At 37.7% G+C, this 14,229-nt stretch overlaps 1 protein-coding gene across 1 annotated transcript; it reads left to right on the top strand.

Moving 5' to 3' along the window:
• The first annotated feature begins 7,593 nt into the window (after positions 1–7,593).
• On the top strand, positions 7,594–13,957 carry LOC118753208. The gene is made up of 2 exons (XM_036488081.1): positions 7,594–7,676; positions 11,035–13,957. Exons 1-2 carry the CDS (start codon positions 7,631–7,633, stop codon positions 13,746–13,748), a joined length of 2,760 nt encoding a protein of 919 aa, XP_036343974.1. The 5' UTR covers positions 7,594–7,630; the 3' UTR covers positions 13,749–13,957.
• Positions 13,958–14,229: the final 272 nt, after the last annotated feature.

Here is a 14,229-nt window from a genome sequence, read left to right as displayed (position 1 = left end):
GCGAGGCCGAAAGAGCCACATGTAAATTCTAAATTCTAATTCAGTTCTGTTAAATGTTGGTTAATCAATTGTGAATAGTAAATATTTTGACTTTACGAATTTCATTGTAGAGTACAAAGACTCACAATTATACGTTGTACCAAAAATTTCAAATTTACGGCACGCAGCTGTTTTCAACAGCAGAAAATATTTTTAATCTGGTACATGTTGCCGGAACTCAAGCAGTGGCAAAGCTTTATGTTTTCATTTCAAGTGTCTTATCTTATTTTCATTCCAAAAACACCAGCAGCACTTCTTCGTTTTTTTTTAAAAAAGGGGTATTTCGAATATTGTAAATTCATCCTCAATTATGTTACATAGAAAAGGGGTTATTAAGTATGCAAACGTTGATTTAAATAATTTCAAATTGGCAAATATTTTTTCAAAATCTGCTTTTAAATCATGTAGTTTTGCGGCATGCGGGTCAAAATTACCCTCTTTTAAATGTGCAACATTTTTTTTCTTGCCATGGAAAATTATGAAATATTGTTTTTTTGAGATGATGTAGTTTAGCTTCAAAACTTAAAATAATTAGCGACAAATCAAAAACATTTTTATTCTCTCCTTGTAGAAACGAATTCAAGTTTTGCAAATGTTCCATCCAGCCATGCCAGATGTACGAATTTTTCCGTACGGTACGGATTTGCGGGGGTGAAAATGGTTGTACGGATTCAACGTACGGATTTTTAGCTTTCCGTCAAGATGTTCGGATTCTTGTACGGATTTTCGAAGTGTCTTTTTCATATCGTAAAAATTTTGCTTCTTTACAGATATCTCATAGGTTTGTTATAGCTCCTGAACCTTCTGTTTTTTTTTCAGGAACGGAAAATAATCATTATTTTTTAAATTTAAACCAAAAAAATCAACTAGTTGTATTCGTCGTAAAACAGTTTTAACTACACTCACTACACTAATTTACAATGATTTTTATACCCGAGCACAAGGGTATTATAACTTTGTTCACATAACGGTTGTTTGTTACAGACAAAACGAATCGAGATAGATATAGACAAATGTATACATAAATGCTCAGAATGAATAGAGAAGTCGATTAAGCGGTGACTGTCTGTCCGTCCGTCCGCCCGTCCGCCCGTCCGTCTGTGCACACGATAACTCGAGTAAAAATTGAGATATCTTAACGAAACTGAAGATAATTCACTCAAAATTGATATTTACAATGATTTTTAGACGAAAAATAAGAATATTAAAAATTTGTTGAAAATGGGCGTAGCCACGCCCACTTCTGGTTACATGTGTATATCTTGGTAACCGTTGCACCAATTTCTTCCAAACTTGGCACAGTTGTTGGCCCTGGCACAGCATACCAAATGGCCGAAATTTTTTAAAATCGGGCAATAACCACGCCCACATCACATATAACGGAAATTTAGAGAAATACGAAATCCTCGATAAATCAGTAAATATTAAAGCTAATTTATTCAAAATTGATGGTTGCAACAATTGGTTGCCAATAAATACGTTTATGATACAATTTTGGAAAATGGGCGTGGCACCGCCCACTTATGATCACATATATGTATCTCGCTAACCGTTCTAGCAATTTGTACCAAACTCGGTATGGTTATTGTGCTTACCACATAGAAGCAAACCGTTGAAAATTGTTGACTAAAATTACGGCCGCTTTTCATATAACGGTAAATTTCAGAAATGATTGAAATTTCAATATTTCGAAATTTAAGGACGCTAATTTACTTAAAATTTATAACCCCGGCTTATCAAGTAGCGGTAGCTTTCGGAAAGGTGGAAAACATATATTTAATACTTGCGCCGGGTATTTAATGTTCGGCTCCTCCCGAACTTAGACTTTCTTACTTTTTATATTTCGAGTTTAACCAATGAAGATTAAAAATAATAATTAATATTTGAGTTTTAATTTTTCGCTTAAAGATAATTTTTATTACGTGATTTTTATTTTTTCGATGACAAATAATGATTATTTTATGATTTTTATTTTTTTGCTCAGGGATAATAATTATTTATTTGTCAATGTTTTTGTGGCTTGTTAACATTTTATTTTTAATATTTTTATTGAGCTTTGTACCACGATCATTTAATTAGCAAAAATGGAAAAAGCAACAAAGTCTAAGCGGTAGAAGTTATAGCAGCTATTTCGGAGATCACCACATCGCCTCATCAGACTTCTTTTTTTTCTCGACTTCAGCAGGGATCGAACCTGCGGAATCGATGTTCAAAGTCAGCAGCGTTAACCACTGAGCTATGTACACCCCGTAATCGCTGTCGAGTTTAAATAGCGGCAAATCAGCTGCACTTGATAGTAGTTGGTTATTTTTAAGTGGGAAAATAAAACTCAATAATAATTATTATCTCAGAGCGACAAAATGAAAATCATAAAATAATCATTATTTGCGACCGAAAAAATTAAAATCAAATAATAATCAGTTCCATTGAGCGAAAAAATAATCAATAATAATTATTATTTTTGAGCGAAAAAATATAAATCATAAAATAATGATTAAATGCTCATTTAATTTATTTTATTCATAATGATTACCGTCCCGGATTTTTTATTAAAAAATGTGTTATTTTCATATTTGAAAGACTTATATATTAAAAGCTTGCCTATTTTTCACCAATTTAGTGGTAGACTTCGCTCTATCAACATCAATATTTATTCGGGTTGAAAGCAAAGTTTCAAGTCACTGTAATATTTTTTAATTATTAATTTATTTTTGCGTATCCACCCTTGTTTTCACTCACCTCGTTTTGTTCTTTATCTGCAGATTTTTGCAAATAGTTGAAAATTCATACATACTTTTACGGAAATAAAAACAGTAGTGTCTTGGTTGACGCAACTAACTAAATGAAAAGAAAATTCTTAAAATTTTCCGCAAGCATTTTTTTATGTTGTGGTGAAATATTTAATTTAAAATTCTTATTCTTCTTAAATCAGCAAAGAGCATCATTAGTCAATCTTATTTTCTCAATTTTATAATTTTATTTTTCCATTACGTGATATTTTCCTTTTTCTAACTCTACGCAAGCTTTGCTGCAAAAATGCAATCGATTTATTATGTCATTCCAATTACGTACAAATTAAATACCACAGACCAACAGAGGACCACATACGCAATATGTCAAATTGTGCATTGCTTAGCTGCTGATATATTGCAATGCAAGTATCTACGCTTGCACGTATGCGGACAAATGTAGTAGTTATGCTACTCCGGTTATTGGTGCGAAATATTTATCAAGCATGTCCCGGCAGAAAAGTTTAGAGACAGTCTGTTAAAGCGCTAGTTCCGCCCTACAAAATTCAGAACTGTCTCTGAACTAGTGCAAAACGGCTGCAGAGAGGGACAGTTGAAACTTTGGTGTGCTAGTTACGCTCAGTTGAGAAGTAAGTAAATGTACCAATTCTCACTTCTCGTACAATACTAAAATAGCTCGGCGAGAAGACGTTGACCCTTCGAGCATCATTGGTCGCGAGTTCAAATCACAGTGGAGTAGTTGTGATTTTCAGATTAAATAAATTTAAATTGTTCAGTTCCGTTTTCGTTGTTGGTGTTTTCGACAGCTTAAAAATTTAAGAGAAAATGATCAAATTTTAATATAAACAGTATAAAATAATACAAAAATTAAATAAAATTCAATGTTTAATAGACGAGAGAAAATGAAGAAAATATCAAAAAATCTAATAAGCAAAATTTTTTTCATAAAAAAACTTATCGCAGATCTGTCCAAAATGGAAACAGTTAAGAAAAGAAAAAAAACGTATTGTCCCAGAGCTTTCGAAAATGGAACCAGTTCAGAACTAGCTCGAAAGTTCTACAGAGATGGCTATGTAAAAAGAGACAGTTGAAATCATTGCGTTGGGATAGATCGAGAACCAGTATCGCCTCTTAAAGAGCTAGTTCTGAACTAGCTCGATTTACTGCTGGGGTGAAATACATCAGTGCACTGCGGTGTGTGTTTGTTTTACCTCAGACAAACAAAAGCAATAGAATACCGATATAAAGCATTTCTCTTAGTCACGCGTTGCATGCGAATATCTAAAAGCACATATTGTAAGAATACATACATATTTGTGTGAGTATGTTTGTTGATAGAAATCATTTTATAAAAAAGCATTTGATTAAAACAAATTGCTTTGGAAATGCAGTAAATAAGGTTAGAAAATGATATAAGAACCAGTGTACGAAAATAAACTATATTGTACGTTTCGTTTATTACTTTAACAGTTCGGTACAATACGAAACAAAACGGCTGAGTTCACTTTGGCGATAGTACACTACAGTAGTTTAGTAGTTACAGACGAAACAACAAACGAAATGAATCATGCAGGGAAAATATTTTTATGTATGTACATATATGCAATAAACAAATACAAAACGAATGGCTGCAATGAATAAAAAAAATAAAAATGTTTTTTAATTGAATTGGATATGAAAATTTACAGAAAAAATTATTTTTCACGTAATTGAAACGTTTGCATACATATAAAACGTACCCTATGGTACAATTGTCACAAACGAAAAGCAAACGTTTCTCGTTGGGGAAAATGACAGTGAATCTTACAATTTATTTCTGACTATTTACAAAACTGTACAAAACCACAAATGATATGATGATCGATGAGCAAATGGGAATTGTTTTGTACAGTTTATTTTCGTACCCTGATAAGAACGACAAGATAACCTGGTTTTAAATGTTATAGTTTTATAACATTCAGATCTAAAAGTATCTTTTTAACTAATAAAAATTTAGGGTCATTATTTACTTCATTTCATTTTGTTACATTTCTGGTCTTTTTTAATTTTGAATAACTAACGAAAAGTCGTCCTAAGCAATCTTTCTTCGTTTGCTTTAAAGGATCTACTGTTTTAATCCGTATGCTAATCAATGGAGTATAAAATGCATTGGTCGTCTATCAACTTCAATAATACTGTCTATTCTTCAGTCATCACATGAATATATTGAATACATCTATTTATTACGACTTTAAAGGCTCTGGTCATGATCAGGACTTGGCAACCTCATCGAGCTTTTAAATGCCTTAACTTTTTTGCGAGAACCATTGTAAAGCTATTTTTATTCGGCATCGCTGTCCGAATCACTCAACATTTTGATCCCTAAGCCCATGTATAGGTATTTATCTTATGGCCGTAGGCTAACGATAACCCGTGCCAGCGTTTAGTTGAAGTTTTAGTTAATAACTTGCATTCAGGAAATCGTCCACGAAAGCCAAAAATCAACGGAATTTTTTAGCCGCTTGAAACTTGCACTTTTTCAGACTAGAATTGAATGTGCTACAAAACTGAATACCAGAATTTTTTCTAAAGATTCTGATTAAAAAGTTTGAAATTTGGGTGAAAAATTGCAAACTTTTTATAATTTTTATACAAAGTTTAAAATCTGAATTTATATGGCGTTTGTTGTATAGCCAGCTAGGCTTTTATAAAAAAATAATAAACATTAAATAAACAAAAGACGAATAGCCAAAACTGGTCAAAATATCGCACTCCTATTATTTTGTGGACAACTGTACATAGATACGTGCTGGAAACCAAACTCCGGATATCATCGTGCTTCCAAAAAATGTATCCGATTTTGCGAGTTTGACAATTCAATTTGAACTATTTTAAAATCTCAGTTGAAAATATCAACTCAAATTGAATCACCACGCATATTCATAATCTAGTTACAGCAGCTTTTATGTTTAAAACTTTCCGCATGGAAGCACCATTCCTGCCAACAGCTGTATGGTTATGCTACGCATCACAGTCATATCGATTAGTTATAACGCGTCGATTATACACGCTTGTAGTGTTCAATAATATGCAACAAACATTTGTTGCAAGAAAAAAAGTTCATTTCACTTTACATCGCATGCGATTACTTATGTCCAACAAAAAATTTATAATTTTTACATTTTCTGGTATTTCCTTGCAGGGCAAACGAGATGGCACACAGCACTTATGCGCGCTGAAAGAAGAGGCAAAAAGTCATATTGGATGCAAAAACGCAAGAGCAGCTAAAGCCTGATGTGCGCCCAAGTGTAACAAATACAACGGAATTGCGTCCAACAGCAGCGGCATCGGCAGCTGCGTGCAAATATATTTGCCTCGTACAGATGTTGCAACATACTCACCTGAGCGAGCAGGCGGAAAGCGTAGTGACAAAAAAAAAGTGAAGTGAAAAACATAAAATAAAACTACAACTAGCATACGGTTCAGCGAGGCCAAAGTGTGAATGAGTGACTGAATGGAGGAAAAATTGCCAATTCAGTTGCTCAATAGCAATCGCGCAAGCAATCGAAGTGAAACGTGTGCTGCAGATGCAGATGTGTTGAGCAGTGAGTTGGTGACGCACCATGTGGCATGTTGAATGAGGAAAAAACGTGTACAAATAGCAGGGGAAACGCATTTGCAATAGGGTGGAAGCACACCTGACGGTAACGAAAACAAATGCAATAATAAAATTTCCGCTCCAACAAAGGAACGCAAAAAGAGAACATAGAAAACAAATTACAAAAACAAGCGCACTCAGCAACACACCGGCCAGCAGCATCGCTACCTACAATAAAGCCTACACAAGTGGGGGGAAATCAGTAAAAAGTAGAGACAAAAGGCTCTAAAGTGCCAGCGGCAGCGCATAAAAACGACTGGCAGTGATGTTGTTGGCGTTGCAGGAGAGGAAGCAGCAGCAGTGGCACCATTACTACCCCAGTGACGGCTCACATAGGGAACTACAACAACTGAAGACAAATTTCATCAATTTTCGTCAACGTCAACGTCATCGCATTCACCATCGTACCAACAGCAGCGCCCGCGAGGAAGCTCACCAACGCATTGAACACAAGCGCTTTCGCTTCAATACGCGCGTTTATGGCATCCAACGCATGCAGATAGAACAAATTGTTGATAAGCAACAGAAAAGTGCGCAACAATCCACTCAACGACGACGCAGACGACGACAGCTCGCGAAGTATACAATTGCCGGCAGCAGAGGTTGGCGCAGCATTGTTGCCAAGCTACAGCAGCATCAGCAGCAAGGGAAGCAAAAATACTGCGCTGATGCGCCGCATGCTGCCACATTAGTTTGCTGATATCGCCAGCAAAAGCTGTGACACTATTTCCGGTCGAAAGGCGACTGGAATAATCAACACGCAGCCCTACAACAGGCAAAAACACCTGCGCTAAGTTTACTCATACGCGCTGGTGTACAACGGCACAGCACAGCGTAAGGCCAGCCGCACTTGGTTCTGACAGATCTTCCAACTTCCTCACGGCTTTTCATCTTCCGCAACGCACTTTGTTTTCGCCAGCAACCGGCATCCTGCTGTGGCTATAACGCATTCAAATCGACGGCTTGCCACTAGCCTCCCACCATACGCCAGTTTTAATTCTAGTTGAGGGCAACGAGTGGAGAGGAAGGCACAATAGCAGCTGTAGCTGCAGAAAGGTAGGACGCTGCCGTTAATAGCATCTATAGTCGTAAATACGTGCAACAAACAGCAAGCCAGCAAATAAAAGGAACACCAGCAGCAACAGCAACAGCAACAGCGACGTTAAGCGATAGCCCGCCCCGTTCGAGTGTAGCGAAAAAGGCAATGCCAGCAAATATGAGCAGAAATTTTGTCGCAATTTGCTTGTCAGGTGAGTGAGTGCAAATGGCATTTTGCTTTGTCCTTTGTTCATGTGAGTGTGTGTAGGTGAGCGTGTGCACGTGTGTGTGCGCATTTGGCAATAAGTGTGGCATGCATATTTTTGTAGCGCATGTTGCAACATTGCACTTTACACTGATTTATGTATGACATGTAGAAAGGCTCCACTTCGAAAGCACAGCACCATTGATATGGCAAGAGGAGCATTGATTTCGTATCAGCAGTGTAACTGTGATTTATGGTAGGAAAAGTCGAAAAGTGCAGAAATTGGTACTTTCAAAAAAAAGCTGCTACCAATTTTTGGGCTCGCAATACAAAAGCCTGTATTTATAAAATTGGCTTTGAAGTGTAAAAATATGGAGGAAGAGAAAGCAAGAGTAGGGCGAATATGGAATGCGTGGAGGAATGAAAGTAAAATATTAGTTAATATGATTGAACCAAATTGAGGGAAGCAGAGAAGGGAAGAAAGAAATTAGATTTTGAGAAAAGAGATTTCAAATTAATATATATACATATACATATATATGAATAGAGATGAAGAGAGAAAAAGTGAAAAAGTTAATAAAAGTGGCAGCCGCTGTGATTCGGTGGTTAGCAGTGCGCACTACCATTTCGTAGGGCCTGGGTTTGAGCCCAGTTTCAGACCAACATCAAAAAATAAAACATAAAAACAAGTAAGTGCGCCTGGGCCACACTAAAGAAGTGAAACATACGTTACATATCTATTTTGTCTCATAGCCAATATAAATACATACATACAACTGCTTTCGCTTGAGGTTATATTTTTTGTCTTTTTCCTATCTCGATCCCCACCCCTAATTCGTTCGTTCTAATTACATTTATGTTATTCTGTTTTCTTGTTTCCTTTATCTTCATTTTTATCTTTATACTATATCGATAACAAAATCGATAGTAACATCCAACAAAATATTGATAACAAAACCGATAAAAATATCGATAACAAAATCGATGACAACTTCGATAAAAATTGGTAGCAAGATCGATTAGAAAGTAGATAAGAAAATCAATAAAAATATTGATAACAAATTCGGTAAATAACCGATGACAAAAATCGATTAGACAATCGATAAAAATATCGATAAAAAATTGATAAAAATATCGGTACCAAAATCGATAACAATATCGATTACGAAATCGATAAAAATATCGATAACATTTTCGATAAAAATATCGATAACAAAATCGATTACAATATCGATAACAAAGCCAATAACAATATCGGTAACAAAATCGTTAATAATATCGATTACAAAATCGATAAAAATATCGATTATTATATCGATACGTTCCGAAAATACCGATAGCAATATCGATACAAATTTCGATAACAAAATCCCAAAATAGTTCCCAGATTGAATCCTTGTGTCTCTATCTATATCCTTCTATAATTACCTTTATTATAATCTTTATTCCTCTATCTTCATCTTTAGTTTTATCGGTATCCTCATTCTTATATTTTTCTTTATATTTATCTTTGTTTTTACTTTTATGTTTATCATTTTCTTCATCTATTCCCCTTCACATTTGCACTTATATAAGTAAAGTGGTTAAACTTACCTCGGACTTCATTTTCGCCTTTATCTTTACCCATCTTTGTTTTTGTTTTCATTTTTACCTTTGCTTTTATCCTTTCCATTATCTATGTAGGTACTCACCTTTACTTTCAGTCTTGTATTGGTCGTTTTTTTAATTGTTATTCTTTAACCTTTTATTAGTAAATATTTGTTAAGTTAATGCCATGTGCATTAGGGTGGTCCAAAACAAGTAAAGTCGGAATTTCAATGCTCTCACCACCTAGGATTATTCTTTATCGAAAAAATATACCCCTATTTTTTTATTTTGAAATCAAAATATATTTAGAGGTCGCTCAAAGCGCTCAAAATTTCCCATCTATTTTATATGGGGAAAAAAACTTTTCGTAGAAATGGTATGGAATTCTTGAAAATCAATATTTTTCGATCAGAAAACTGTGGTTCTCTCCAGGAGACTCCCAATAACAATACCCAATTGTTTATTTAACCTTTTTTTAATACCAAAGATTTGTTATTTTTTCCCTCATTGCATTTTTTGACATTTCGTGGGGGTTTTGGTGGACCTATAAAATATAGTTACAATAAAAAGATGGTTAAATGAATAATTGGGTAATACTATTGGGAATCTTCTGAAGAGGAACAGAGTTTTTCTGATCGAAATATATTGATTTTCAAAAATTCTATACCATTTCTACGAAAAGTGTTTTTTTCCCATGTAAAATACATGGAAAACTTTGAGCGCTTTGATCGACCTCTAAATATATATAGGCTTCAAATTAAAAAAAGGGGTATATTTTTTGGGTATAGAAAAATTCTAGCGGTTGAGGGCATAAAAATTCCCACTTTACTTTGCACACACATGCATTTTTTGACTACCCTACTGTGCATACACTCAAGAATCACTTGTTTCAGCCCCATCCATTTCTGTTGCACCATTTCCGTGTGCAATTTCTTTGGAATTTGCCAATTAACTCCCAACCAACCAACCGCGCTAAAGAAGTTTCTCTTCAAAAAGTTTGCGGTCGCGCCTCGGCAAGCAATGGCAAACCTCCGAGTGATTCTTCAAAGATTGGGTTTTATTTGAAAACTCCTTTATTTGGAGGGATAAAACCGTGAAATTCCCTGAGTTTTAAATAATCAAATATCCAAACTATCCGTTTCGCCAAGATTTCCGCTGAATTTGATGGTATAGCTGGTACTCAACCTTTTGTCCTGAGTGGTGATGGGTTATCTATGGCTTCAATGTCATTTACGATCTCGGACAAAAGTTGCCACTCGCCTCTTTCAAACCATACTTCGGGAAAGTTTTACTATCATAAAAACCTCTGTTTTAGCCACGCTTTAGTCACAGCTGAACTAGCTCTAAAATCTGAAATTTTCATTGCTAAAAGGTTTTTTATATCACGCCCAAGAAAAAAACAGAGCCTACAATAATATTTTATTTTATGGAGACTAAAATTGCAAAATGAGATAATTTAGTTTATCTACTCGTCGAAGAAGGTGCTTATGAAACAATGATTTTAGAGGCATATTTATAAAAGGAATATATTATATTTTGTCGGCTGTTAAGGTTTTGCTATAACAGCTATTTTTTTTTTAATAAGCTGTTTATAGAGGATCTAAAAAATATCCATAAAATATGTATCCCATCATTCATTAGATAGTATTTTAGGCTAAAAACCAAAATCTTACTAGCAACTAATCTTGAAATCCAAATATTTGTATGTATATTCACCACTAACTTTCATTAATTCTACTTTCTTCCATTTCCTCTTTTTTTTCCTTTTCAAATTCCAGTTTCCCTCGTGCTCAACATTCTACTAATGTTGCTGCCTCATGCCGCTGGCGACGACTGGTCGGCTAGTTGTGCCTCTAACTGTACCTGCAAATGGACGAATGGCAAGAAATCAGCCATATGCAGTTCGCTACAGCTAACCACCATACCCACAACGCTGAGTACAGAGCTGCAAGTGCTCGTGATGAACGACAACCATATACCCTATCTCAATCGAGAGGAATTCACCAATTTGGGTCTGCTGAACCTGCAACGCATCTACCTGAAGAAGTCTGAGGTGCAATATGTGCACAAAGAGACTTTTCGAAATTTGAAAATATTGGTTGAAATCGATTTGTCAGACAACAAGATCGAAATGATCGACAAGGACACTTTCATGGGCAACGATCGTTTGCGCATACTCTATCTGAATGGAAATCCGCTAAAAAGATTGGTCGCCTATCAATTTCCCATACTGCCACATTTGCGCACACTCGATCTGCATAACTGCCTGCTTTCCTATGTGGATCCAATGGCCTTGGCGAACCTTAATCAGCTGGAGTTTCTTTATTTTAAGAATAACCTATTAGAAAGTCTGAGTGAATATGTCTTCCAGCATATGACGAACCTGAAGACTTTGGTGTTGGATGAGAACCCGTGGCAGTGCAATTGCAAGCTGCGCAAATTTCGCACCTGGTATGTGAAGAGTAACTTGAATAGCATAAGTCTGCTGTGTAAAGGGCCACCAGCGCAGAAGGAAAAACAGTGGGAGCAAGTTGATGAAGAGCAGTTTGGGTGCGCGCCCAAAGTGGAGCTCTTCAACAACGAAGATGTACAGAATATAGACATAGGCAGCAATACGACCTTCAGCTGTCTGGTGTATGGTGATCCATTGCCGGAGGTCACTTGGGAGCTGAACGGTAAAATACTGGATAATGATAATGTGATCTTCGACGCTGAGTCAATCACCTCGGATAAGTTGTGGAGTAATCTGACTGTATTTAATATGACGAGCTTGGATGCGGGCACTTACGCTTGCATTGGCTCAAATGCGGTGGGCATAGCTTCGCAGAATATCAGCATATATCTGACGGAAATTGTACAGCATGTCTTGGTTAAAACTCCAGAGACCTTTTGGTACTTCGGCTTGATCATGGGTACCTTTGGCACTATCTTTCTGCTCATACTGATCTCATTCGTGGTATGTCTATGCAAACGCACGACGCGACAGCGGCGTCATCCAAAGAAATCCGGCGTGAAACCGAGTGTCAGCTTCAACGATCAAGAGAAGAAGTTACTCGACTTAAGCATCACGACGACAACAGCCGATCGCGGCGATAGCTGTGGCATGGACAACAATACGACAACGACGATGAGTAAAACTGAATCGGTGATTGGCTTTGAGCCAATTGAAATCCATGCTACGGAAAATATGCGCGCTGCGGCCAACCATAATCACCACCAGTTGACGCACCAACAGCAGTTACAGCAGCATCACGCGCATATGGCAGGCGCTGGTTCCGGTGGTAACGGCGGCATACCAAACTCCATGATGCAGCCAAATCGCCAACAACTGATGGCCGTCGCGGACGGCTCGTGCAGCGTTGTTGGCATACCGACATCCATGGCTTCGTCAGTTGGCACGCAGCAAGTTGCGGCATCGCATCCGAACGCTATACCAGAGGAGTTTCCGCTTAATGTCGGCGTCTTCCCGCCACCGCCTGAGTTTTGTTCCAATATTGTGCCAAATCCCGCGTACGGTAACATATTCATCAGCGTCTCTGTGACGCAGGATATGCTGGACAGCACGGATATTAGTATGTACCCTGACCTGCTAAACATACCAAAACGCCAGCTGAGCGCCGACGGCGGTAACATGCAAACAGGCGTCAGCGTGACTAGCGGCAGTGGGGGCGGCAATGCGAATACCACGAAAACGATGCTACCGCCAGGTACAACGACTGCAGTGAATGTCTCCTCATTCGCCACACTGCCGCGCAATCATCAACGTCGTGGCATACTCAAGAAAGACTCGTCGCTGCAGCATCAACACACGCTGCAGCAGCAACAACAGCAAACGAATTTGTATCCGCATGACGAAATCGTTTCGTATCACAATCTGGACACCACCTACAGCCAAGGCTATCAGGAACATCAACAGCAGCAACAGCAGCAGGCGCAGCAGCAGCAGCGACAGACTTATGCAGCAAATATCGTCGGACTACCGCCGCCGCCCCCACCGCCAGCGGCCTCTACAATATCACAGTGTCACCACAATCAAGCGGCTGTAACGGCGGCCATCAATGCGAAAGCGTGCGCCGCCTGCATGGGTACGCTCTCGCCACCACCGCCTTCCTGCAGCACGCCGCCGACAACGATCGATGCAACGCCGCTGCGACCGCTTTGTAAGGGTGGCAGCGGCTCAAAGCCGAGCAGCAATGCGGGACTCAAATACGACAACATGGGACGACGCTTCACCGCCAGCGGCAACTCAACACTCTCGCTACCCGACGAGGAAGATGAGGAGTGTGAAGAAGATGAGACGCGTTTCATTGAAGACGCGCGCATTATGAAGCAGGGACAAAAGCAGCAACAAGACTGTCAGCAGCAGCAGCAGCAGCAACCGCATAAGGGTACGACGGCGATGGCGAATGTAGCTGGTGGAGTGTCAGCGAATGCGAGCGGCAATACGATGGTAGCAGATGCGGGCGGCGGCACGGAATATGTGTCGCTGTAGTATTACGGAACGCAGGTGTAAATAGGGGGTGGTGTATCTATATACATATGTATAGCGTGTAAGGCTTAGGTGGGAGTACATATAAGGGAGGCACGAGTTTACAAGTAAACATAATTAATTAAGAAAATTAGTAGTAAAATATAGACTTACATGCAATTCTAACAAATATAAATAGTTTAGGGAGGTGTAGACTTATTAAGGGTGCAAAAACGCTGCAAATCGCTGCTAATTTTGAAATTTTCGCTTTAAAATAGAGCTATGGTTTATGCAATTTTATATAAAATTATCATATTTAAAAAGCAGTCAACGCAATTTACTTACTTTTAGCCGTCTACAAGCAGTAAATATTTTATAGATTCAATGAAGTTTTAGAACAAATGAAGAGCGGTAATTAGCAAAACATAAGAAAAAGCTAAAATTATTGTAGCATCACATTTCTTTAGCTATTTTAACCAACAACGTTGTGCAAAAATTTCGTGAA

The sequence above is a fragment of the Rhagoletis pomonella genome, unplaced genomic scaffold (genome assembly GCF_013731165.1).
Source record: "Rhagoletis pomonella isolate Grant_MI unplaced genomic scaffold, Rhpom_1.0 Rhpom_scaffold_02203, whole genome shotgun sequence".
In the NCBI taxonomy this organism is placed as follows: Eukaryota; Metazoa; Arthropoda; class Insecta; order Diptera; family Tephritidae; genus Rhagoletis; species Rhagoletis pomonella.
This window is presented reverse-complemented; position numbering and strand designations above follow the sequence as displayed.